This window comes from Aythya fuligula, chromosome 10 (genome assembly GCF_009819795.1).
Source record: "Aythya fuligula isolate bAytFul2 chromosome 10, bAytFul2.pri, whole genome shotgun sequence".
In the NCBI taxonomy this organism is placed as follows: Eukaryota; Metazoa; Chordata; class Aves; order Anseriformes; family Anatidae; genus Aythya; species Aythya fuligula.
Genome location: NC_045568.1, coordinates 4,924,947 through 4,948,610, shown reverse-complemented (window position 1 = coordinate 4,948,610; position 23,664 = coordinate 4,924,947). Strand labels below are relative to the sequence as shown.

The window sequence follows — 23,664 nt, the reverse complement described above, 5'->3', positions numbered from 1 at the left end:
AGACAGGCATCCAGACCCCTTCTGTTTGAAACAACTGAAGGGTTAGTTGGGAAGACCCCCACACTCCCCAAGCACTGACCTATCTCAAGAGAAGCTTTTATCAAAAAGACCCCTCGTTTGAAATAATCTTCCTATCAATACAATTTCTGTATTTTTTTTCTTCAGCCTTTACATTTTGCCTAGATAGTGATCATATTGTGACACAAACTTATTCAACTTCAGAAGTAAACCGCATCATACCAATTTGTCTCGGTGAAATCAAGGAATCGCTCTCAACTCTCTCCTTGATAAGAAAGTTAATACCCATGTCAAAAGATAAAACTTCTATCAATTAAGGTTTGTGATGCTTTCATCCCGCCCATATACAGTCACTCTCTCTGCAGTGTCCCAGATCACTTCTGAGGACTTGAACACAGAATTCCAGTAGAGAAGTCGCAAATTTCAGGTTGGCACCTATTTCCTACTGACCTCCTAGGCTGCTCCCGGCAAGAACGCAGCCATCCTAAATGCCACGTAAGGCTGACTCTGGGGTTTACAAAAAAGACAAAATTTTCTAAGACATAGAATTCTTCAAATGAACGGAGCTTCAGCTTAACGAGGCCAGGGGGCAGCGAGCAGCGGAGGGCAGGAGGAGCTCTGATCACCTCTGCCTCTTCCAGGAGCGGCCAGAGCTGTGCAGCTCTTCCTCAGCAGACCCAAGGGGTTGGTGTTGAGCACTTTATGCAGCCCACCCTGAGGCACAAGGCAAGCAGGGAACACCACCAAACACAAGAGTCCAGATAACTGGGTGAGATCCAGAGGGAAAATATCTCTACATTGCACATGGGGGTATATCACACACAAATATACTGCATTTGTACTGCACTGGGAGTTCTCCTGTGGCCTGTAATTTTGATTAGGGCTAGAACTGCTTTATATTTAAATAAAAGACGACTTCTTCCCCCACTACTTTCCCAAACTTGAATTTAAACCAGAGAGGGAGAAACCACAGCAGAGTCTGTGACACAAAATGCTGCTTTTCTGACTGGATTTGTCTCCCCCAGCTGACCACACTCCATGGTAACCAGACTCACATCATACAACTGGCAAAACAACACTCTGATAAAACAACTGTGTTTTATAAAATTCCCCAAGTCTAAACTCCAGTCTTCAAAATTCATTATTGTGAAGGGTTGTGTCTGCACTGCAACCAAAAGCATAGATAGCAAACACATTTATTGTGCCTCTCATAATACTTGCTTTGTTTCAGTAAGCAGCTGGTGTAAGGCACTCTAGATCTGCTGCTTTCAGATACTTCTGTGTACAACTGTTCATACCAGTCTCTCTTTTTTTCTTAAAGTTAGGCAACATGATAAAACACAAACAAGCAAAACCCAGATAACAACGTGACGTCGTGTCTGCCTATATCCCAGTACTGCAGTAGCACACTCACTTGACAGAAGTTCATGCAGTCAGCAAGAATGTTCTTTATTTTAACCACTTAGGAGCCTAAACTGAAAGTGATTCAAACCAACACAAGCAAACTAAATGACTGTAAAAACAGCATGTCTCTTTTCAGACATAAACACCACCAGGACAGCTGAATCTTTAACATTATTTGTGTTTCTCTTGTAGTTCAGTCAGCAGTATCTGCGTCCCTACTGAAACATCCATGCAATACAAACATCACAACAGCAAAAGTCATGTTTTCACAAGTGTGGATTTGACAGCAAGACACCAGAGAAGTCTTGAAGTATGTCTGAGAACTCCAGGAGTTACCAAAGAGTGGGGAAAAAAAATACGCTATTTTGGCAGCTAGCTTCCTTCCTCTCTGACCTAGCAGCTCTGCACGAAGAAATGGCTACCATATCCTATTCCCCCTCCCAGTTTCCTCTCTCCTGCTGGCTACCATTCATCCATAAAATCTGAGCATTAGTTACAATCCAGAAATGAAAGGCTTCATCTTTCCAGCTGAAGATTGACGTGATACAGACCTTGAAACAGAAGGGAAAAAAAAAAAAAAAAAAAGAAAGAAAATCCAAGCACTACCCTTGGCCATTTTACTTAGGATCTGACAAACAAATTTGTCCCAAGAGTAAGTTCCTGACTCACTAACTTTGCAAAAAAGCCATGAGTTGTGTGTATCAGCAGGGTCTCTACCTTTAAGAACTTGGACTGAATTACCATGACCTCAGGCCACTCTACTAATTAATAAAATCATAGGCATGAGTGTTTAAAAGACTTTAATTAACACGCATTACACTTTTAATTTCTTTTTCCAATATCTTCATGCAGACAAACTCTCATTAGTAAAAAGGAGTTACCTCATGTTCTTAAAGCCAGACATTCCCAGGATTCAATAGTACATGAAGATCTTCAAGGGCAGTTTTCTTTACTGGTCCAAGACCAAAATTTAGCATCAGGATGTATGAAATATTTCTTCTGAAAGGCCAGGACATTCACAAAAGCTATATATATATGTGAAAAGGGTACTATATAATGAAACTTGTTTCATCTTCCACTCCTACAATCACGATGAGATTAAATTGTAAATAAACTCAAACGAATTCATGAACTATTGCATATCTTCTTCCATTATTTCAAATACAGAAGTCAGTCTGTGCCAACATGAATTGAGAAAAATGACATTAAATTTTCAATTCATGAACAAAAATCACTTGATTTGAGATACAAGATATCAAGCAGGGAAGTCACTGCAGATTACTCAATTCACTAAGTTATCAAAACCACTAAGAATCACAATGTAGTACCACTGAATTAATAGGCTGATTTTGTCAACTGCCTAGGTTAGGCATTATCCCAGCATATTATACATTGTAAAAGGAGCGATATCTTTGAAATTGTGAAATTCCCCAGAAATTAAGTATGCGTGAAATATTTAGGCTGTTGTCTTACAAGACTGTAACTTAAGGCAGATTTACTTCACTTGCATGACCAAAGCAAATTAATTAATCCTTTCGGACTCCTCAGCGGTAAATCTTTGTTTCATGATAAAAGATACCCTAAGAAGCAGCCACAAATAATATTACTTTTATAACTGCAGAACATTTCTCTAACCCTATGCAAACAAAAGTAGTAAAAATATGATGTTGTATCACTACATTATTTCTGGATTGCAGTTTTGATAAAAGGTATGATTTAGCTTAAGGAAGAATTGATTATGAGAAATACTCTGCCAAATGCTGTAAACAAGTCACAGTAGCTTGTATTTGCTTTGAAGTATATAAAACCAGGCCTACCTGGAGAGTATAATAAACCAGCAAACTACAGGAAAAACAAAGAATTAAGTATTAATGAGAACAGCCTAATCGTAAAACACTTGCTATGAAACCAGATCTTGGAAAAATATTTTTTTGTTACACTTGATAGACTTCTTTCAGCAGCAACCTCACTAATGCACATATTTGACACACATTTTAACAGACTTTCTTGCAAGATGACAAAAAGCTAATTTAGGAAACCAAAAAAATCACATACACATTTACAGGAAAAATTGGTAAAAGCCTGCTCTCATCAGCTTACAAAACATATGAAAGGCACTTATTACTCCTGGAACCACGCTCTGGCTACCACTGTGCAGAGATGTGTATGCCAGAAAACCCATGGCCAAAAACAAAATACAGTGATTAAACTGACTGTTCTATTCTGGCTCCTCCATCTGACCGTGCTTGCCAGTGAGGGACACGTTATGCTTGACATTGCAAGCAAGAACATAAAATAGTGACCTCTGCATTCAATCACCTCCACCCAGTTTTTCCTCCTCTCTTGTCCAAAAGACTGCACAATGTAAGGAGTCAGAATTTAGGTGCTATGAAAGCACTTACAAAGCACAGGCATGGTTGCTTGAGGATCCGCATCTTTGTTCATCATTGCTAAGTAGCACAGGCTAAAGTAAATTTCAACTTAATTGGCCTTGAAAATGCTGAATTGTATACAAAACACTAAATCGTAATAGAATGGAAAAATGGACTCCCCAAACCTAACTGTAACTGCTCCTTCAAATGTACTATGAAAAACTGACTACATCATCTTATATTCTGTCTCATGAGACTGTAACAGCACAGCTGTACAAAAATAGCACATACTCTCTGTATATAAATAGACTTATATGGATAGGTGATTCAATTCTACGAATTAATTCATAAGCATAAGAGAAGTAAAAAGTCTCTGCTGGCCACTCAGACTAAGGCTGAAACAAATTCTTTTCATGCTAACCAGGTACCTACTGTAAGAGCCTCCTTTTAATACACTTTTGGTTGTGAGTAAAATAAGAATAATAATAACTATAAAGATATATCTCGGTAAATAGGCATGAGGTTGACAGTATGGAAAAGAGAAGGGTGGCAAATATGCCATAAGGAAGGCAGGCTGGAGCAAATTCTAACGCTCCAGTCTGGCAGAGCTCCCTGATGTCATAACACTAATCCCCAAGTACGCTTATTTCCTCTGTCAAATTTCAATTTTCACACCTCAACAATTGTGACTGTGGGGCTGTGTTGAGATCCAACACAACAATGAACTCAGGCTTAGGTCTAATTATAGAGCATGAGACTACCTGAGATTTCTGAAAATCTCCCTTGAAGATAACAGCCCACCTAGCTAACTCTTGCAACACCTCTCTGAGCTAGCAGTCTAAACAATTGTCCTGTCTTCTGTTTAAAGTGCCTGCATTCGTGTCAACTATGGCTAAAAAAGACACCAGTTATCTGGCAGACAAGATTGAAATGCAATCAATGCTAATTTACACTAATCTCCAAATAACTAGTCCCAATAATGTCCACAATACTTGTTACCATCAGTATCACAAAAAGATTTCCCTCGGTTGACTGATTATTTTTTTTGGCTCAGAAAACAAGGTTGATCCCAAAGAACACTCCTTTCTTGACCTTTTTGCCAGCTCTCCTGTATCAAACATTTGAAGTCAATTACGAGGGACTAAAAGTTAACACAAGTTACAATTTTTATGTTTGCTTGATGCATTACAGAGGAACACAAAAAAGAAAGGTGAGCCACTGTGCTAAGTAGAGCCACCAAGTAAGAGTGGGCACAGAAAGGCACACCTGCCTTAGCACGGCCCTGAACACGGGCCGCCTAGCCCTGCTCAGCAGCACAGCCCCAGGTATGCAACAAGAATAAGGTAGGAGATAGAAGAGAAGTGAAGACAAACGGACAAGCATCACTTGCATTTTCTGCAGCAAGCTGTGCATTTCATCTTCTGTATTTGCGTTAAGATCATGAGATTAGTATTTACTGGTCAGCAGAAAGACACATGATCCATTGAATCCCTGGCAAAACGTACTGCATCCTAAGTGCTAGAAGTTGTGGTGAATCCCAACACCTACTCATGTACAGAAACAGTGAAATTTCTTCAGTGCTCAGTACTTTCTCCTTCCTGCAGTTTTAATCTCTTATGATCCCAGGTCAGTCCCTCTGGGCCAGACCCACAAGGGGAGGTGACTGTCCTCCACCCTTGGTGGCTCAAGGTAGGACACAGGCACTTTCACTTGTGGCCTCACGGGAAGGCTTACTGGGGCACGTGCACTTGAGAAAGTGAAAAACAAAGGCCATGTTGATGGGTACAGTAATTCCTAACGTAGAAAGTAAGTCCAGAATATGTAATTAAAGTGCCACTATATTATTTACACAAAGCCTAAATAATAAACACATCATCAGGATTCAGTTTCCTTTAAACTATTTGAAAAACTGTTACAGTTCTCTCACATTTCTGATATGCCGATTTTAAAATATGCCTGATTGACAGATTTTTGTCACCATTAAAGTATTTTTATTAAAGGACTAGTGTAAAACAGCCAATGAAAATGTGAATGAAATATAACCACATATCAACACGTTGAAAATGTTGCTTTCCAATATGACAGCCAGTTTCCAGACCTAGGTGTTCTTTCTTTTGTCACTCAGCTAAATGCCTTACTGTGTAACATAAAAGACAGGAAAGCTGAACGGATCAAAGACTAGCCTGTCTTTCAGCAGAAACAATCAAAGCTCCAAGATCTGCCATCTACTTCAAAAGTAAATTTCAAAAGTCACAGCAAGGTCACAACAGGAAAAAAAAAACAAAAAAAAAAACAAAACTGTTAGGTGCTTAAGCAGTATTTCAACATCCTAAATACCTCATAACTATGTATTTGCACACAGTGGCAAAGAGCGACAAATAGGAAAGTCATTTGTGAAAACACAGATTTGAATAATTCTTCCTAAACAGGCAGAAAACATTTGCTGACCCTCCCCCCTCACACACCTTACTAACAGAAATGGCATTTAAGAAAAGAAGACAGCAATGTAGATACTCAGGTCTGAAGCAACACATTTTGCTCAGAATATTTTTGACTGCCATACCTACATAGGCTCTGCCTAACTGGTTTTCCTTGGGCATAGCGCACCTAAGTTTTCCCAGCATTCTGTCCTACTTAAAATAGACAAAATGATTAAATATATCTAAGACCAGAATGCAAGAATGTGATACGACTTCTCAACAGATTATGCACCTTGCTTTTCTTGAAATTCCTTAAGCAATGCTTAGAGGGATATGATCTTGTAACATAAATTGAACTCCATACTATTGCACTGGGTGTCCCTTGCAGTCAGTATCTTCTATGACAACTGTTTTTCAGACATTAATTTTGTGATGTTTTCCTGTAACATGGCCACATTAAATCCAATAAACCATACATTGTTTCTTTCATGAGTATTTGAAGCAAAATCAGCTATGCAAATGTAATATCTATATATCCACTTATTGAAATTGGAGAGCATTATTAGATATACAGCAAGATTTTATTGTAGTTTACTTTAAGCATATTCCAAACACCTTTTCTCACATTATTCTCCTTTGCTACATGTGCAAAACAATCAAGAGCATTACTAAAAATGTGCTTTCCAAAGGAAGTTTGATATCTGATACTTCACTTCAAAGCACTGTTTCTTTTATTGCTATTTGATTTTTCTGCAAATTGCCTGGAAGGTAGAAGGACCTTGAGAAGAATCTCAACACAAAAACACAAAAGCAAACATATTTTGAATATGTTACTAAAAGACACATACGCACAGGTGGCTGCCTCCAGAAAGGATCTGGAGAAAAGTAGGGGCACTGCTTAGAACCCTGCATTGTGTGCAACTCCCGCAAAGCTTAGTGCCAAGTTCCCAGACTGGATTCCCATTTGTAGCACACAAGTGACCTTGGAATGGTTAAAAAAAAAAAAAAAAGAAAGAAAAAAAAAAAAAAAAGAAGAAGCCCAGACTACTGCATTTTTTGCATATGGCATGTGGCCAAACAATCAAATGGCAGAAGCTGCTCCTGCCACAGGACTGGAGGGGAGGAGTTTGGAGAGAAATGCCTTTATCACACATGTATGGACAGACACGTGACTAGGAGCTGCTCCTGCCCTCATGGTCACCAGTGTGATAATCTCTTCCTAACTGAGGTGGCATCTCTTCTTGAGGAAGACTACCTTTGGCCTAACGAAAAACAGAGGAAAAACTTCAATTCCAATTTTGGTTTTCTGCTACATGACTGCAGCCCGTCTGAAATGGACTCATTTAAGAAACACAGAGCTCCTTCAATCACGCTGGACAGAATATTGCAGACTGCACTCCACAGTGGCAGAACAATTCCAAGCCATCTCCACAAAGAATCCTTTGTACGGTACAAAATCCCTTTGTCCTTCAAAATGGGCTCCAAAATCCCTTCTACAGAAGGAATGGGAGAGTGAAATGACAACTGTGTAGAGCAGTCAAGCACTCTGAGCCCAACAGCAAACTACACGAGCTGTTCAGATAAAAAAAGATAAGGTCTTCTGATCATGCTATTTACATAGAAAAAAAAAAAAAGAGGAGGATGTGTCAGCTTGCCAATTCCTTGTGCACAGAGCTTTACTGTAACTGATGGTAGTCACTCAGTAGGCTGGGCTACAGCCAGTGTCTCTGCCTGTAAGAGGATAGATTTAAGTTCATCATAATCACTACAAGGTTGATTAATACAGAACATTCAACCCACTGGCTTTGTCTTCTTCTGAGACATAATGCAATAGATTTCCTCAGATGTTGCTCACATGCAGTGTTTTAATAACCAAAAATTGTGAAGGCTTCATCTTCTAGAAAAGCCCAGCCAGCAGTGTGACTCATGAGATGGAAAGGATATCATACAATTTCTCTGGGGGTAGCAGAGCTGATATAAAGAACACACATAAGAAAATCCCCAATATTACCATTCTTTCTTAAAGGACAGCCCTTCAGAACAAGCAACCCCACCACTACTACCCCTGAGGATAACAGATTTGAAAGTGCCATTGAAAAATTCACTTACTGCAATAATCAAGCTTGAGTTAATAGCTCAGTGCTTCAGTTATCAATATTTTCCTGGTAACATCCAACACAGTCAGTGGCGAGAATCTTACCAGAGAGGCATCCCTACTGGGAAGAAGAGCACCAGGCCCATTGACCTGTCTGATAATTGGACTTCTCATCCTCAAAATAGAGGCTTCTGAATACCAGATTTGTATTTTGGGCAAGGTGTGACTAAGCCATGTATCGCGTGCCGATCGGCTCTCAGCAAGGGTTGTTGCACCGTTGGTCTGGAAGAAAAGAGCCGAGGCCAACGTTTGGTGCAGCCAGGTTGCTTTCCTGGCTTCGCTTGAAACAACACCGGGCTGTGGGCTTTCTGCCTCACCCCAAGCCCCGTGTAACTGCTGGAGTTGCAGGCCTCATATATGCTGCAGATCCAACTGCAAACCTCCAGCACCTGTCCTGCTTTGGCCAGATGGGCAAGATAAGCATGTCAGTTACCTCTCATCCCTGGCTAAAGCCCGGTCTCAGCAATATTCTGCTGATTTATGGTCACTCCGTATTTCAACGCCAACAAGCCTGGCAATATTCCACTAAGGAAAAAGGCAAAACTAATTTTATTCCTCTGACACAGCAGTTTTTAACATGTCTTGGGCCCATGACACATAACTAAGATAAGCGATTTATTGAAAAAAATCAAAATGAAGAGATCCACAGGAAAATTTTAGGTAACCACAGAGTTCAAGAGCTTGAAAACTGCTGTTCTGCTTGAAGACTCAGTTGTCCAAAACCTGGTACCAGAGAACGTTATTCTTTCATTTGCTTCCCAAAGGGGAAAATGGGTCTGAATTCATGCTCCCAGCCACTCCAACAGTCAGCACTACTACGTAGTGACTGAGCTTGTCAGATTCCTAGAGAAAAGAGAAGACAGCCCTGTGGCACTAAGGGATAGATGGGAGCACAGTCTAAATCATAGCTGGCCTGTTTATCTCACAAGGAGGAGGAGGACAGTTTATGGGGCCAAGTTGCAGGGTCACTTATAATACGTGTTCTCTTCAAGGGAAGCTGAGATGGAGGGAGGGATTGTGTTTGCTACCAAGAAATTACGTGCTGACTGGGCAGCCTTTCTCACAGATTTCTGGGCACTGAAGGCTGGTTTTCCAGGACTCCTAGAAAAGCAGGGCATGAACATATATTCACATATTTGAAGTTATCTTCACAGTCACAGGGTTGGAATTGGTGACCAGTGCCAAAGGTACTCATCTTAAATTGAATCTGCCTTTTGATTAACTTAGCTCCAGGCTCCTTGTTTATTTATTTCAAAGCTGCAGAAGACAACTTATTCCTGAAAAAACATGGGGGGGACATGGGGGAATGAAGTGCAGATGGGCTGACAAAAGAAGGTAACAAAAAAAATCATCTGTAAGTCTATCCACAGGATCCACAAATTAAATCTCCCAGTTTAGTAGTATGATTATCGCTCCTCAGTTAATTATCTAATAAAACCTTCCCTGTTTACTTACATGATATACATCTGCAGATCTCTAACCTCCATCACATATTAAAGATGTTCCACCCCATATACACTCTATTGAATACCACTATGACATGTTTGGGTTTTAATGAAACCAAATAGCCACTTCAGGTGCAGCGGGACAGTGTATTAATTTAAAAGGTTTTGAAGTACTGCTTTAGGTCATAAATGGTTTATCAGCTTGCCTTTCGCTGAGCCTTGCATTGCATGGCCACAGTTGGACAGTTATTCAGCTATTTAACAGAAGTTTCTTGCACCAGATCATCTTGTGAAGAGGTGAGCTTCTATCCCCCAGTTCTTTGTAAGAACTCGCTCCTGGCATCAGCTGGAAAGTCTTGACTACTTTCACTGAAACAGCTTTCATCATCTCAGTTTAGAAGGACACCACAGTAGATGAACCACAGTCACAGTAATTTTAGCTCAAAATCTCCTGTTCCCTCCATGACTGCTATCCAGAAAGCAAGAATCTAGTCTATAGTCAGTTGATTAATTATATATATGTATTGCACATCTCAAACAGCCAAAAGCACTGTTTGATTGCTAAGAAATCAAAGTAAGACTTAGTGGTTATGGCAAAGTATTACAATCAAGGCACTGTGATTGTTGCTGTCAGCTTTATTCCTGAGTTATGTGAATTTAACCAATTACAACTCCTTTTTCCCCCTCTGTAAATAAAAATAACACACTATTTTGTGGGGGTAGCTGAAGGTTGAAATAATTAGACTCCTGTGAGAGGATTAAAAAAAAAGAAAAAGTACAATACATCACAGTGACTATTAAAATGTTTGTTATCACACTTATTTCTAAACAGACTCGTTACAAAATACTTGAAACCAAACAGCGTACTGTTGAATTTACTGTACTACAAAGAAACTCTCAGTACTTCCACTAATTAGCTTTTAAAGTAAGCATTCTGTACCTCCAAGTAGTTAGTCTTAGAAATGACGACTTAAGTATTTTTGAAGGGAGAGGACTTGTTTTTTTTCTTTTCTGATAAGCTAAATTACATACAAAAACATAGATAAGAGAAGCTTTTTCTAAAAGACAGAAACTAGTTACCATTCTCTAAATATCACTGCTAATGCTGGAATTCCTATTTTTGACACTTTTGGTAAATAGCTTGGTATGATGCCTACAGCAAGACAAGAGCAAAGTGTTCACCTCTTTAACTGTAGCCACTGGTTTTAGAGTATTCAGCAGGAAAAGTGTGCACGTCAGCATTCTCCCAGCTGGCTCTATGAGATTTAATTTACGCCGACCACAGAGTGACTGCGATAGCTCTCCGAGATGCCACAGCATGAAAACTGAAGGGTGGGGGTTAAACAAGCAGCAATGCACACCAGATGTCTGAGGAGGACATCTAAAAGATCAGGAGCACAAGGAAGCATATTTAAAAAAAAATCCCCTTCAATGCCATAAATATTTATACTAAATCCAAGAAACTGGCTGAGTTCAAACTTGTCCTATATGAATCACACAGCACTTCCCTTACCCCATCTTCATTTAATGCATTCTGGATAAAACCACCACAAAGGAGGTGTCATAGTTATATCAACTTTTTTTTTTTTTTTTTTTTTTTAATATATATACTAAAGAGTATTTTTTGTAAAGCTACTGCTTCTGAACAGATTACTTTCCAAAGAATATAACCAGAACAACTAAAGAGTCTTATTTTACTTGGCCAGCTCTTGTGTAGTATTTACCAGTCTTCTTAGATAATTTAGATTCATAGAACTAGTTTCCTTTCGACTAGACAACACTAATTTTCTTCATATGGCCATACAATAACAATTAGGAATACATCACACACAAGATGAATCCGATAGAGTAACCTGAAAGCAAGGAATAATAATTTTCTGAAAGGTTTTGCCCTGGAAGTGTCAAAACCTGCTGATTTTACAAATTTCTAAATCTGCTCTCAGAGGCGAGACATACAAAATGTTAACAACTATGCAACAAAGTCACAGTATCATCTCTAGAGTGCAAGCGGAGCGCACTAGTGCCATTTTAATACATGTAAATACCCATTCCCAAGAAGACAACAATAATTCCAACATCTCCAATGACTTCGCAGCTTTGGTTTTCACTTTTCTTACACAAAGAACTGCTGTGCTTGGCACTTAGTAGGTGGTAACTACAAAGACTATCAGCAATCTGGGGTTCTGTGATTTCTCATTAAAATAAAACAGTATTTCAATATTGGCTTATATTCCCCTACTGCAATGCCATTCACATGCTGGTGTGCTAATAGACAGGCCAATCTACTGAACTTCTCTTACTTTTAACTACAGCTCACGTTTAGAGACCCAAAATCCATTATTTTTGTATGGTGAGGAATAAATAAAAAACCTTGTGAACCTGGGAAGCGTAATGCTGAGTGATTTCCATGCCTGCCCTGTCAAAATGGGTTTCCAAGAAAAACTACTGTTTTTTAAACACAACAGGTTCCAAACTTTTCCTGGGAGAGCAAAGATATTTCCTGGAACCTGCTAGCAATGTTTGGAAGAAGAGGAGGAAAGTTACACACTACAGAGCTTGATTCTCACAGCTGACAAAGAATACTCCAAAATGATGAGGAGTGAAAAAGTCTTTAAATAATCATAGATAGACTCCTGCAACAATGTGAACCCTGAAAAGACAGGAGACATTTTCTGTGATGGAGCTAAATCCGTACTTAACAGTTGAAATCCTACTTTTCCCCCTCCTCCTATGCCCCAAAGGCTCTAGCAACTTTCCACTTTATCCTGATTACCTACTGTCATCAATGCACACTACGTTGTAGATGTTCTTTTCCTTCAAAGACAAAATGAGGTAGAGTTTCACATAAAATGTTTGAAGGAAGAAGATGGCCTTTAAAATGCACTATATTAAACAGGGTTTTCTTTTCTACACTAGCAATGGCAAAGTTAAAAGGCAAAGATAAAAGCAATTAGAGTTAATTTAAAAAATAATAATAATCCAATTCCAAACAGTGCCACAAAACTTGTATAAGGCAAACATTCTAAAGCTGCACGTCATGCCTTTCCCCTACACAAACGCACTCCTATCACTTGTATTTTTACCAAGAGTCTTTCAGTAACTAAACTCCTGTTAAAATGAGATATCTACACACTTTGATGAAGACTCATAGCCTCATTATTGAAGTTTCTGGATGACTTTTTCTTTAGCTAGAACCAATACTGCAGTGGTCCCAGGAACATCCTTCCTTTGCTATCACCAAGGCTATACCAGAAAAGCGGTATGGAGCTCTTTCCAACAAATCAGGACACGCCAAACTTGCCTTATCTCAGAATCACTACCAAACTATTATCAATGTTCAAAATAAAACTCTTCCCACCCCATCCGTCTGTAGCACTAAGTTCACAAGTTGACAGAAATAACCCCAATTGAGACCTTGGCCACCTGTTCAAGGCTGCACTTCTGCGAGATGACGTACAGCCTCCCTTGCTTTCCCACTGAGGCTCCTGAGATAGGTGCCAGCACACCCCAAGCCACGTGTGCCACTGCATCAACCTGCAGGGAGAAGCTGAGCGTGTTGGGTCTTTCTTAAAAGAGTCGTTAGATGAAGCACCAAGGGAAACCTGCCTCCAGGAAATAAAAGCTGTGCATCATGGCACTCGTGGTGTGTGTTACTGCACCCACAGACTTGGCGCAGTGCTTATACAACATCTAGCAGCGCCCTATCACACAGCCCATTATCTTCCAAAGCGTGCGGCTTTTACCGAAAGGGAAAGGCAACAATGACTCTTTGTGTGTCAAGCAACTGTTCTGTGCTGAATTGTAAAGTAATTTTGAGGGAGATGATACAGACTGCACAATGAAGAAAAAATTGGCTGGTTTTAAAATTAATATTAAAAACAAAAACACTTGTGATTCTTCAACACTGAAAAAGTGTAATACGATTTTTGTAAACACTCCTCCAGAAACTTGTATTCATCTCTACCTCATGCTATTATCAGTGAAGAATTATAGGCTCTGTTCTGCTGGATTATTGTTAGTGTAAACAACTTTGCTAAATTGCTTGGCACACTGTCTGCATGCAGCATGTTAAAGCTCTGTAGTCTATTCAGCCAAAATCAAATATAAAGGCCCATCTGTATTAATCCTCAAGAAGAAATTAATAGACAACTATTTTCATGCAAAGCAGATATTTAAAAAAAGGCAAAACCAATACATATGGATGAACTTTTTCATTCATAATTTTAGATGCCACACAATGAAGACTGTTGTTTAAGCTTTTAGTTTTTCTCTAACAGTTCTCCATACAATACAGCGCATTGTTCAAACTCTGGAGCAATTTAAGCTTTTTCAATGTCTCCTAAAATCCCTGGATTTATATCCAAAGAGACCTGGCACTGTAACAAATCTGACTTGTGAGTAACAAGTTACAGCCTTTAAGCAAATTGCTCATTAACAGAGAATTCAAGTTACTGCTACAAACCTCACTACCTTTTATCGCAGGGAAAAAAATAATGCTATCTCATCCACTTGAAAGTTGTGGGATAAGGCTATTCTTAAGTGTTTTTTTTTTGTTTTGTTTTAATTTCCTTGCTTGAATTCCCAGTACATATGCTGAACTAGCATCAAGGGTGAGGAAAACAAGAGAACTCCAGGGAAAAATGCTTAAATATGACCTAAATCTATCTTGCCTTTGCTAAATGAGGAAAATACACTTTTTTTTTTTTTTCTTTTTTATGTCAGTACTGAAAAGGATATTCCCAACTTCATGCTAGGAGGAAATGAGTAAGAAAAGCCAAACTGTGAAGTTGGAGCTCTTTGTTTTTTCCTAAAGATAAAAGACACTGAAAAAGAAAAACCTACAGAATGTTCTATAAATGGGGGACATTCAGTAGGTGCCTCTTAATTTACATGACTTTGAACAGAGATTTTACACTTCATTACAAACAACAACACAATTCAGTATGAAGATTTCTAGCCCATTTATTATTTCACTAATTCTTAATAGAATAGTGTTAAAGTCATTTTATATATTTAGAAACTAAACTAAACATTGGAGTTAATAGCAGAAACTGATGTTACAACCCCAGAGTAAAATGCAAGGTCAGCAAAGAAACCTGATGGAAAGTATTCTTTAGAACTTAAGAAAACAAGTTATATTTCATTAAAAAGTAAATGAAGTTACCAGAAACTGTTTCATGCTCCACATTTGATACCAAACATCTAACCTGGCCTTTCTGGGAAGATATATATTCAAAATGGCTTGCAGTGCCCTAAGAAAATACATAGCTCTGTAAGTTCAGTACTGTAGCCAACTAATGCTTCATTGTTACAGGAAGTCAGTGAAATAATTATGTAATATGCCACTAACTAATGTAAGCTGTCCTGAAACCAAAAAGGGGTGTTTTTCTTTAAATCTGGATCCAATTTTCTTCATTAAAAAAAAAAAATAATAATCCAGTCTTCTGGACTGTCCAGAGAACCCTGTATAACTATTTTGAGTGCTCCAAGTCTCATAGCATGCCTGGGGGATTTCTTAGCATCTTATTGCATTTCTTTATACCTTTCCCAGCACAGCCGTTCAAGCCTTGAGAATGCAGTAATAACACAAGGCATTTGAAAATGCGAGAGAGGAAGGAAGACAAATCTGCCTTCCAACACACACCATCTGTACACTCCCTCAGATAAACAACAAAATGAAACAAATCTTTGACTTGGAGACTGCACCTTCTCATACATATTCTATTTTAAAAGGGGGGCCCAAACTTGCCAGACTGCCCCTGCATTAGTCAAAGCGCAGGATCACCTGTGATTTGTTTTTGTTTAACCCAGAGCCCTCCTGCCATTACCTCACACACAAGGCTCTCAGAGAAAGAATATTAAGCTAAAGTTAAGCGAGTTTCCATTGCAAAACAAGATGCAGATGTTCTACCTCTGAATACATGCCCGGATCAAGTGCTTGTCATTTGATATGAAGCGCTGGGGATGCCAGACTGGTACAGAATGGTTCTGCTTAGTGGCCTTTTCACCTCAGTGAGGACAACTGTCTCCCAAGAGTTTTCTGTTGTCTCTGAGCTCATTAGGAAGAAAACAGTGATATGAAAGCACTACTCATTAAACTGGCCACTGCTGGTAACTGGCAACAAGTGTTTAGAAGGAGAATATCAGATGTGTTTACACTAAGAATCAGTATCACAATGCTGAGTCAACAAGTCTCTGCAATTATTTCCTCTTTTCTTTTCTACTACACCAAAAACATTACAATTAATTGCTTGAAATGCTAATATAGTTGTCATTTTTCCATTGTTGAAGACTGAGCAGTCTCATTTCAGTGGTTTAGAAAGTTCTGCCTTCACTGGTGAAGGAGAAACCATTCAAATATCCATTTTTATGAACTTGTTTAAAAGACTATGTTGTTAAAATTAAGATTTTCCCAAAAAGCATCACTTAAAACTGAGATTTTATCATGGAGCATCATGAGGAGCTCAAAACTACTAATTATATTAAGACAATGCTCAAAAGGACACAAGTTAGCCATATGAAACAAAGCACCCTGAGGAAAGGAAATGGCTTATTCTGTGGTTCAAAGTTATGGACTCCCATTCAAAACCCCTCTCACCTCATTCTTGGTTATAATCTTTTCGCTGGTTGGGGTTGTCTTAATTATACACGTGTGCAAACCCTTCCATCACATTACAGCATCACCGAGGAGTGGAGGCTGGAAGGCACGTCTGGAGATAATCTTGTCCAAACCTCCTGCTCAAAGCCAGGGTCAACCAGGAGAGGTTGCTCAGGGCCATGTCCAGGTGGGTTTTGTGTTATCTCCAAAGACAAAGAGATTCCACAACCTCTCTGGGCAACACGTGCTAGGATTTGACCAACCTCACAGTTACAAATAAATAAATAAATAAACAAATAAATAAAATATTTTCCTTCTGTTTGTGAGAAATGTTAACTTCAGTTAAGGCTTCATACTACAAAGCACTCTTAGCTGTACCTGCAACACAGCACTCCTCTGGGGTTAATGGAAGAACTTCTAGGTCTCCCATTTTGCCCCCAACCTCACAAAACGCCAATTTTCTGTCCATATTCAGATCCCATTCATATTAGTCATCATTCTGCCCTCTTCCCATAAACATCCACTGAGTAAGGCAAAATGAGAAATTTGTTTCATGAACTGAACAGCACTGTCAATAAATGTTCTCACACTCACTGGACCATGATTGTGACACTGCTTTTTAGGAACAGAATAAGACTAAGAGAAATCTGAGGGTTCTTGCACCTACCAGTCAAGGAAGACTAACCAAGTGATGGCATTAAATCTGCACCTGGAAGCTTCCTATCAACTGTTTGCTGTCTGTAACTCTTGCTGGACAAAACCAAAGACTCTTCTTACAATGCAAACTATGCACTTTTACTTCATATCCATCTGAAGAGCTGCCAAAAGGCATGTGATGGAAGAACTTTTCCCATTTCTTACGTACCACAGTACATCTCTTAACCATAAACTGCACCTATAAGTCAATAGCATGTAATTCCAGTGGCTTGTGCCAGAGGTTAAAGATTAGAACAGCTCGTAAAAACCTTAGAAAATTATAATGGTACATTTCACCAGCATACAAATTCTCTCAGTAAACAACAGCAAGTGCTTCAAGAGAAAATCTAAAGGAATAAGGAATCCATCTCATTCATTTTCTGTAGGATATAGGTCCATAATTATTTCAGCTGAAATTTCAAACCTATTTTCACATCATACAATGCATTTGTGTCTATGTCTGCAAAAATTACTTTTCAGGAAGACATCTATTTATAAGTAGCTTAAGTATGACCTTCAATAATTCCTAATTAATTGAGTTTGAAAGGGCACTTTGTCCTCAATATACTTACTACCATAGCAGTATCTCTGAAAAGACAAGATCCATCACTGCTGACACAACTCTCTTATAAAATAAATACTATGGCAGAGGCATGGAAGATCTGTAGGCATCTCAAAAACACCCTTAGAGTTCAGTGCAGATGTTGTCAGTGTTTATACTTTTTAAACCACTAGGATATAAACACCTCACTATAAACACCACTGAAGTTTTGCTTTTTTCCCCTTCGTTTTTTGTGTGTTTATTTTAGTGTTAAAAACGTTAACTTCCATAATAAGGAAAATAGCAGCAGATGTTTAAGCTAAACAAAGACTGCTACAGTAGAGTGTATTCCTCAAGCTGTCCTTTTGCTTTTGAACTACTAAAGGAAAGATCTGTTCAAATAACAATTAATGGAGAAGAGGGTTGGAAAAAAAGGGCCTGGAAAGAATCATCCATAAATATTAGGCATAATTTTAATGAATTGAACTAGTGAGCCAAAACTACAGTTTTTCTGCCTTAATCAACAAAACACTCAGAAACATGCACATAAGTAGAATTTTATGCCAAACTTTGTGGCCTCCAACAGAAGCTGTCACTTGCTTACGAACAAAGCACTAGTTACTACAGAGAGCAACAACAAAGTTGAAGGACCTGCAAGTTGTCTTTCATTAACCAGCCCTGTTGATATAAAGAAGAAAGCATGGGATAGGAAAGAGATTGGAAGTTCAACTAATCTCACACTATCCCAGCTCTGAATTATTCAGTACTGAAGGGCAAGCTCAAGCTTCTCTAAAAAGCTTTCTTCAAGCAAACATCTTTGTTATTTGTATAGGAAAGAAAAAGAAAGGAAGGAAAAGAATGAAACAGATATGTACAGTTCTCTACACTTCTCACGGGAAGGAAATGTGGCCATTCTGATTTAATGGTAAAAAAAGACAGTATTTTCCAAAGTGAGGTTCAGCTCCCTGCCTTATTTCTTATTTCTTTTTCTAAACGTAGGAATAGCTCCTATTCCTATGTGTACTACTTATTGTTTCTCCCCTGACAACTACAGCAAGTTTATTTTCCAAATGAACATGGAAAATGTTCCTGCTGAATCAGAAAAAAGATTTCTGCAAGGCTTGTGTGTGGCTACAGCAAAAACAGTTCTACTGCCAAGCCGAATTAGCTCAGTGGTGCCTTTCTTTCCAGTCAAAGCCAAGCCATAACCACTTCTTCAAACTGCACGTAGATAAAACTCCACTAAGATTAAGAAACTGATTTTACCCTATTACCTCAGGCAACTTCAAAACAAGACTATTAATGCTTACAAAATGAAGAGCAAATGCCAACCTACATTAGCCGAAGAAGACATAAGTAAGACTCAGAGTCCAGCAAAGAGAAAAAAAAAAATTACGTTTTCCAGCTAGTTGTGTAATTCTTTCCACAGGGGACTGGAGCGTGGGGTGGTTCTTGGGAAAGGAGGGGTGTGCACGGTGGAGGAGGGGGAGGCATCGCGCAGCCAGGGCTTTCTCTGAGCTGTGCAGGAAATGAGAAGTCAAACAATGGGCCGCTCTGTGCTCCGTACGCTGCGCCTCGGCAAGCCCCATGGCTGCGCACTGAGGCTCCTCATTGTTCGGCACCTCGCTGCTGCACCGACACGAAATGAGTCCAAGGCGCACTGTCTAAAAGCGTCTCTCACGTCTAAAAGTGGCAGTGTCCGACTGCGAGGTTGGATCACAAGGAGAAATATGAATTAATACTTGCACCCATGTTACAAACCATTTCCTTCACAGCAGCAGAAATTACCAACAAAAACTCTACCTGGCAGTCACAAAAGCAACACGGTCCTTTAAACTAATCTAATATTAGCTTTAAGAAAAAGAAAGAAAAAAAGAAAGAAAGAACACTAGAAATATTCTTTGTAAAACAAACAAACCAGAAAAATTATATGGAAAAAAAAAGTCCTTCCTTAAACAGAGCCTTAGCAACAAGACAGACTGCACGGTATCTTACAACCAACAGCACCGATCTCCTTTCAGGAGGCACATTTCATGCTTAGAAACAACAGAAAACACACCCGACAAGAGACGCTTTGTGAAATGAAAGCATTACCTTCATAGCACAGAATGCCAATATTGTTGTTCATCTTGTCCAAGTATTGGTAGTTCAACAGGTCCATCTTCATAAATAGCATTTATCGGGCTAGCAAAAAAGACCAGCTTGTTTGCTTTCACCCAGGTTCAGGGAGAAGTAAGCCAGGCAAATGGTGCCGAGTAAGCTCCCGGCTCCCTAAACTTCACTAGCACAAGGCCCAGCCTTCAGCTAATCAAAACAAAGTATATTAAAGGAAAGTTGGAGGGATTAAAACACACACGCTCCCTTCCAAACTTCTGCAAACTACAAGTATATTGTGTCCTTCAGTACAAAGAAGACTGTCTGAAAACTTTTCAAGTCTTTTTCCAAATTAAAAAAAAAAGAGGGGTGGGGGGAGGGGGGAAGAAAGAAAACAGAAACAAGGGAAATTTCCTAGGACAAAGACACACTAGTTCTCCTCACAGCCCGCTGCAAGTTAACTGCACTGACATGCAGGCTATGCTTGGTATGACTCGTATGTAAACCAGCTTCCTCTCTCTATCAGGCGGGGAGGACTGAGCATGCTCAGTGAATCCCTGGAGCTCTTCAAATGTCAGGGATATTTTCTGCACAAGATCAGGCTCTAAATGCACTAAGTGTTTGAAAGAAAGCGAAGGAGGAGGTGGAGAGCCTGCACAGAAGGGGCCTGTACAGAAGGGGCCATGTCGGAGCGGCTCCTGACAGGAAGCAGCGCTGCTGCTGCTGCAAGCCGTGCGGGGCGCGCGGCGCTGGAGCCTGGGGAGCAGAGGCCTCAGCGCGGGCAGGGGCCTGGCGGGCTGCTCAGCAACACAACTGCGTTAAATCAACCCTGCAAAAGGCATTGTTCCTCTTAAACCTTTACTCAGTTTCCCAGCACGGCCTCGGACAGGGCCTGGTATTGCTGCAGTGAAAATAACGCCATTTGCCAGGGGCAGAAGAGAACAGCTGCCCTGTTACGATACAGACAGACAACTGCAGCTACGGGACCGAGACCCAGCGGGTGTACCTGTCTGCACACACACCCTGCCATGATTCAGTCACACCGTTACGTGTGATTACTATAAGGAGTATTACCAGTTAAAATTCTCTGTTCTGGATTTTCGACAATTGCCACAGCTCCACTTTACATGACACAAATATTGGAGATTTTTACAGCAGTTGCTGTCATCCCAGGATGTGGTCTGCCCTTCTGCAGCTCAAACCTCGATCATAAAGGCTCCAGCCGCTTCTACAGATGTGTGTGACTCATCAGGAGAGGGCAGGACATCTGTACGTAAGCATGTGCTAACCTAATGGGCATCAGCCTGCACTTCCTGTGGCTGATCAACACCTGAAGTCTGATCTGACAGAAAAAAGAGAAGTGAATATTGAGGAAGTTTGGTCTAAGACGAACAACAACAACAAAAAAGCTAACAGAGTCCTACTCTTGCCGCGGCCTCTCTCTCCTCTTTGGCTTGGACCATAATTCTTCCCTGCCTTGCTGGGAAAGAGAATTTTATTGGTACACAAAGGAGCATGCACTCACTGAGAAAAAATAACACACTTTCATTTCCACCTTAGGAACTTCTCCACTTTGTTAGACAAGGGGAAGATAGTACTTTACAGAAGCATTCGTGGAATGACATTTTGTCAAAGCATGTTGAAAACTGCTGCTTTAAAATGTTCTGGATATTTCAACGAGACTAGGTAATTTAGATAAAGTTACTACTAATAAAAAGGAGTAAGAAATTTACCTCCAAGGAAGATTCTCCAGACCCCAAATAAAGTTTATTCTCCCTTCAAAACCAAGTAGTAGTCATGTGCATTACTTATATGCTTCATTTGAAAGATAATGTCCACTGAACAACAATGAATTTAATACAGCACGAAACAAACTACCTGAAAGGAACCATTACCAGGAAAATGAAGGCCTAGAAGTCTTTTATTCATTATTTACATGCAAAAAGGGCCCTCTCCTTACCAGAAGCATTATTAATCTTTAAGACTTTAATATAGTACGAAGACTTAATGGTTAAATGACAATATATTTCTCAGATAGTATCTAATAACAAGTGTGGTGTTTTTGTTTGTTTTGTTTTGCCTCACAGGATTCATTACTGCTAAAGTTGCAATCACTCATCTCCAGACTAAAATAGTACCTTCTAGAAAGAGAAATATTTTTAATAGCAAGAAGAAAATTATGATTTTCAAGCATGGGGACCAGAAGTTTTAAGTAGCAGATCATGTTGTCCATAAGCAAAATTCAAAGCTGCTATACATCAATTTTATAGATTAAAACAACCACTTAATAAAAGCATCAAGAAAAGTGTTGCCTTTTATAGTGCAAACAGAGATTAAAAATCCATACCTAGAACTTAACAAAAAGAGGCAAGTTCCTTTAGCATGAAATGCAGGCTTTTTTATGTAGATATGCCAAAGCTTTCAGGGAAAACATTTGTAATATGTGAAGTTTTTAATAAACAGAGCACCCCTGAATTTACATTACTACAACACATTTTATGGATCCTTAGGAGGAATAAGAAGAGGCAAGCATTGAATTTTTCCAGTTTAAAATACTTAATTTTTTACAAGAAGTGCAGGTGATGAGGAAGAAAAAAAGTACTATTCTAAACTTCTTTAGAGTAGTGGTCTACACAACAGGGCTTGCAAATAATGTGTTAGCTATACAAGGACACTATAGCTCCACGTCCAATATAAATTCCCCTCTACATGCAAAGATACATTTTTCTTCTAATTGTTTGGAAAAGAAGTATTGGGTATTGTCTACAAATCACTCATTCTTCAGTATTTTTGTCCACACAATAATTAGGAAGTTGTCCTCATTAGACCAGTAGTCACAACTCTGCTGGTTTTTACACAATAGTTATCATTTTATTATATGAATGACTTCAGTACACGAAATGAAATGTTACAGAATGAACCTAGATGCTACATGTTAAATAATAACAACCTGTTTCCTGGAAGCTTTACCAATACCTAAATTAAAATATCAATACCGAAAGCAGAGGAATGCCTGGTTAAAGAATAGAAAAGTAAAATTATCAATATTAATAAAAATTATCAACACATCTCAAGCATTCCAAAGCCCAAATCCACTCATACGAAATGAGTTTTCTTTGAAAGAAAACTTTCAAAAGCTCAACAACGAGAAGACATTAACTTTTAAATAGTCATAGGTTTTCTGTAAAGTACTCAGTCTGCTCTTGAAAGCACAGAATTACCAACTGCTTCATCCAAACTGCTGGTCATCAAACTCTTCACCAGTTTGAGATACCTTCCACTGAACTGAAAACAATCGCTACATCAGCAGATTCTATGCAACATACATAGAAAAACAAGCTGTTAACATCACCCCAGGACCTTTGTTAGTTCTTACCTGTTCTTCTGTACATTGATGGTTGCAGTTATATGCTGTACTATCTCTGTTTTATATTAGCTAGAGTACTTCCCATAGCATTACACACACTTTTCTTTTGTAAGGCAGATAAATGCCCAAATCTATATATAAAATGTTTAATACACTGGAACTTTTGACACAACAGCATCCCCTAGAGGTAACTGAAAATCCACATCTTTCTGAATCGCTCTGGACTTCACATCAAAGTCCATTAAATTTGAATCTAATTAGCACACTTAGCAGATGAGGTAGTTCAACTTCTTAGTGATCTTTGGATTCACTTTAATAGGAAAAGCAAATTCAGTCTTCACAGAAGAATGTCTTATTGAAGTATTCTGAGACAAGGAAAGCAAAACAAAACAAAAAAGCAGTTCTAAGAAGTAGGTAAATCACCATTGTCAAAACCAGGGGACCATATGCATACTTAGACAGGTAGTGCCTACATTAAGGAAGAAGTCAAACTTGGAGTTTGACAAGATTTTTGTGTTGCTTTTCTACAATTCTCATAATAAAAAAATAACAAA

The 23,664-nt window shown here is 39.1% G+C and overlaps 1 protein-coding gene across 4 annotated transcripts in view; it reads right to left on the bottom strand.

The window, feature by feature from the left end:
* VGLL4 (vestigial like family member 4) overlaps positions 1–23,664 on the bottom strand; it is a 90,686-nt gene that overhangs the window by 26,854 nt on the left and 40,168 nt on the right. The window contains exon 1 of one of the 4 annotated variants that reach the window (XM_032193917.1): positions 19,744–20,255. The exons of 1 other annotated variant lie outside the window; for it this stretch is intronic. In XM_032193917.1, the coding sequence (XP_032049808.1) occupies positions 19,744–19,825 (82 nt within the window). In that variant the 5' untranslated portion in view covers positions 19,826–20,255. 2 more of the 4 variants (XM_032193921.1, XM_032193920.1) reach the window with 2 other exon arrangements.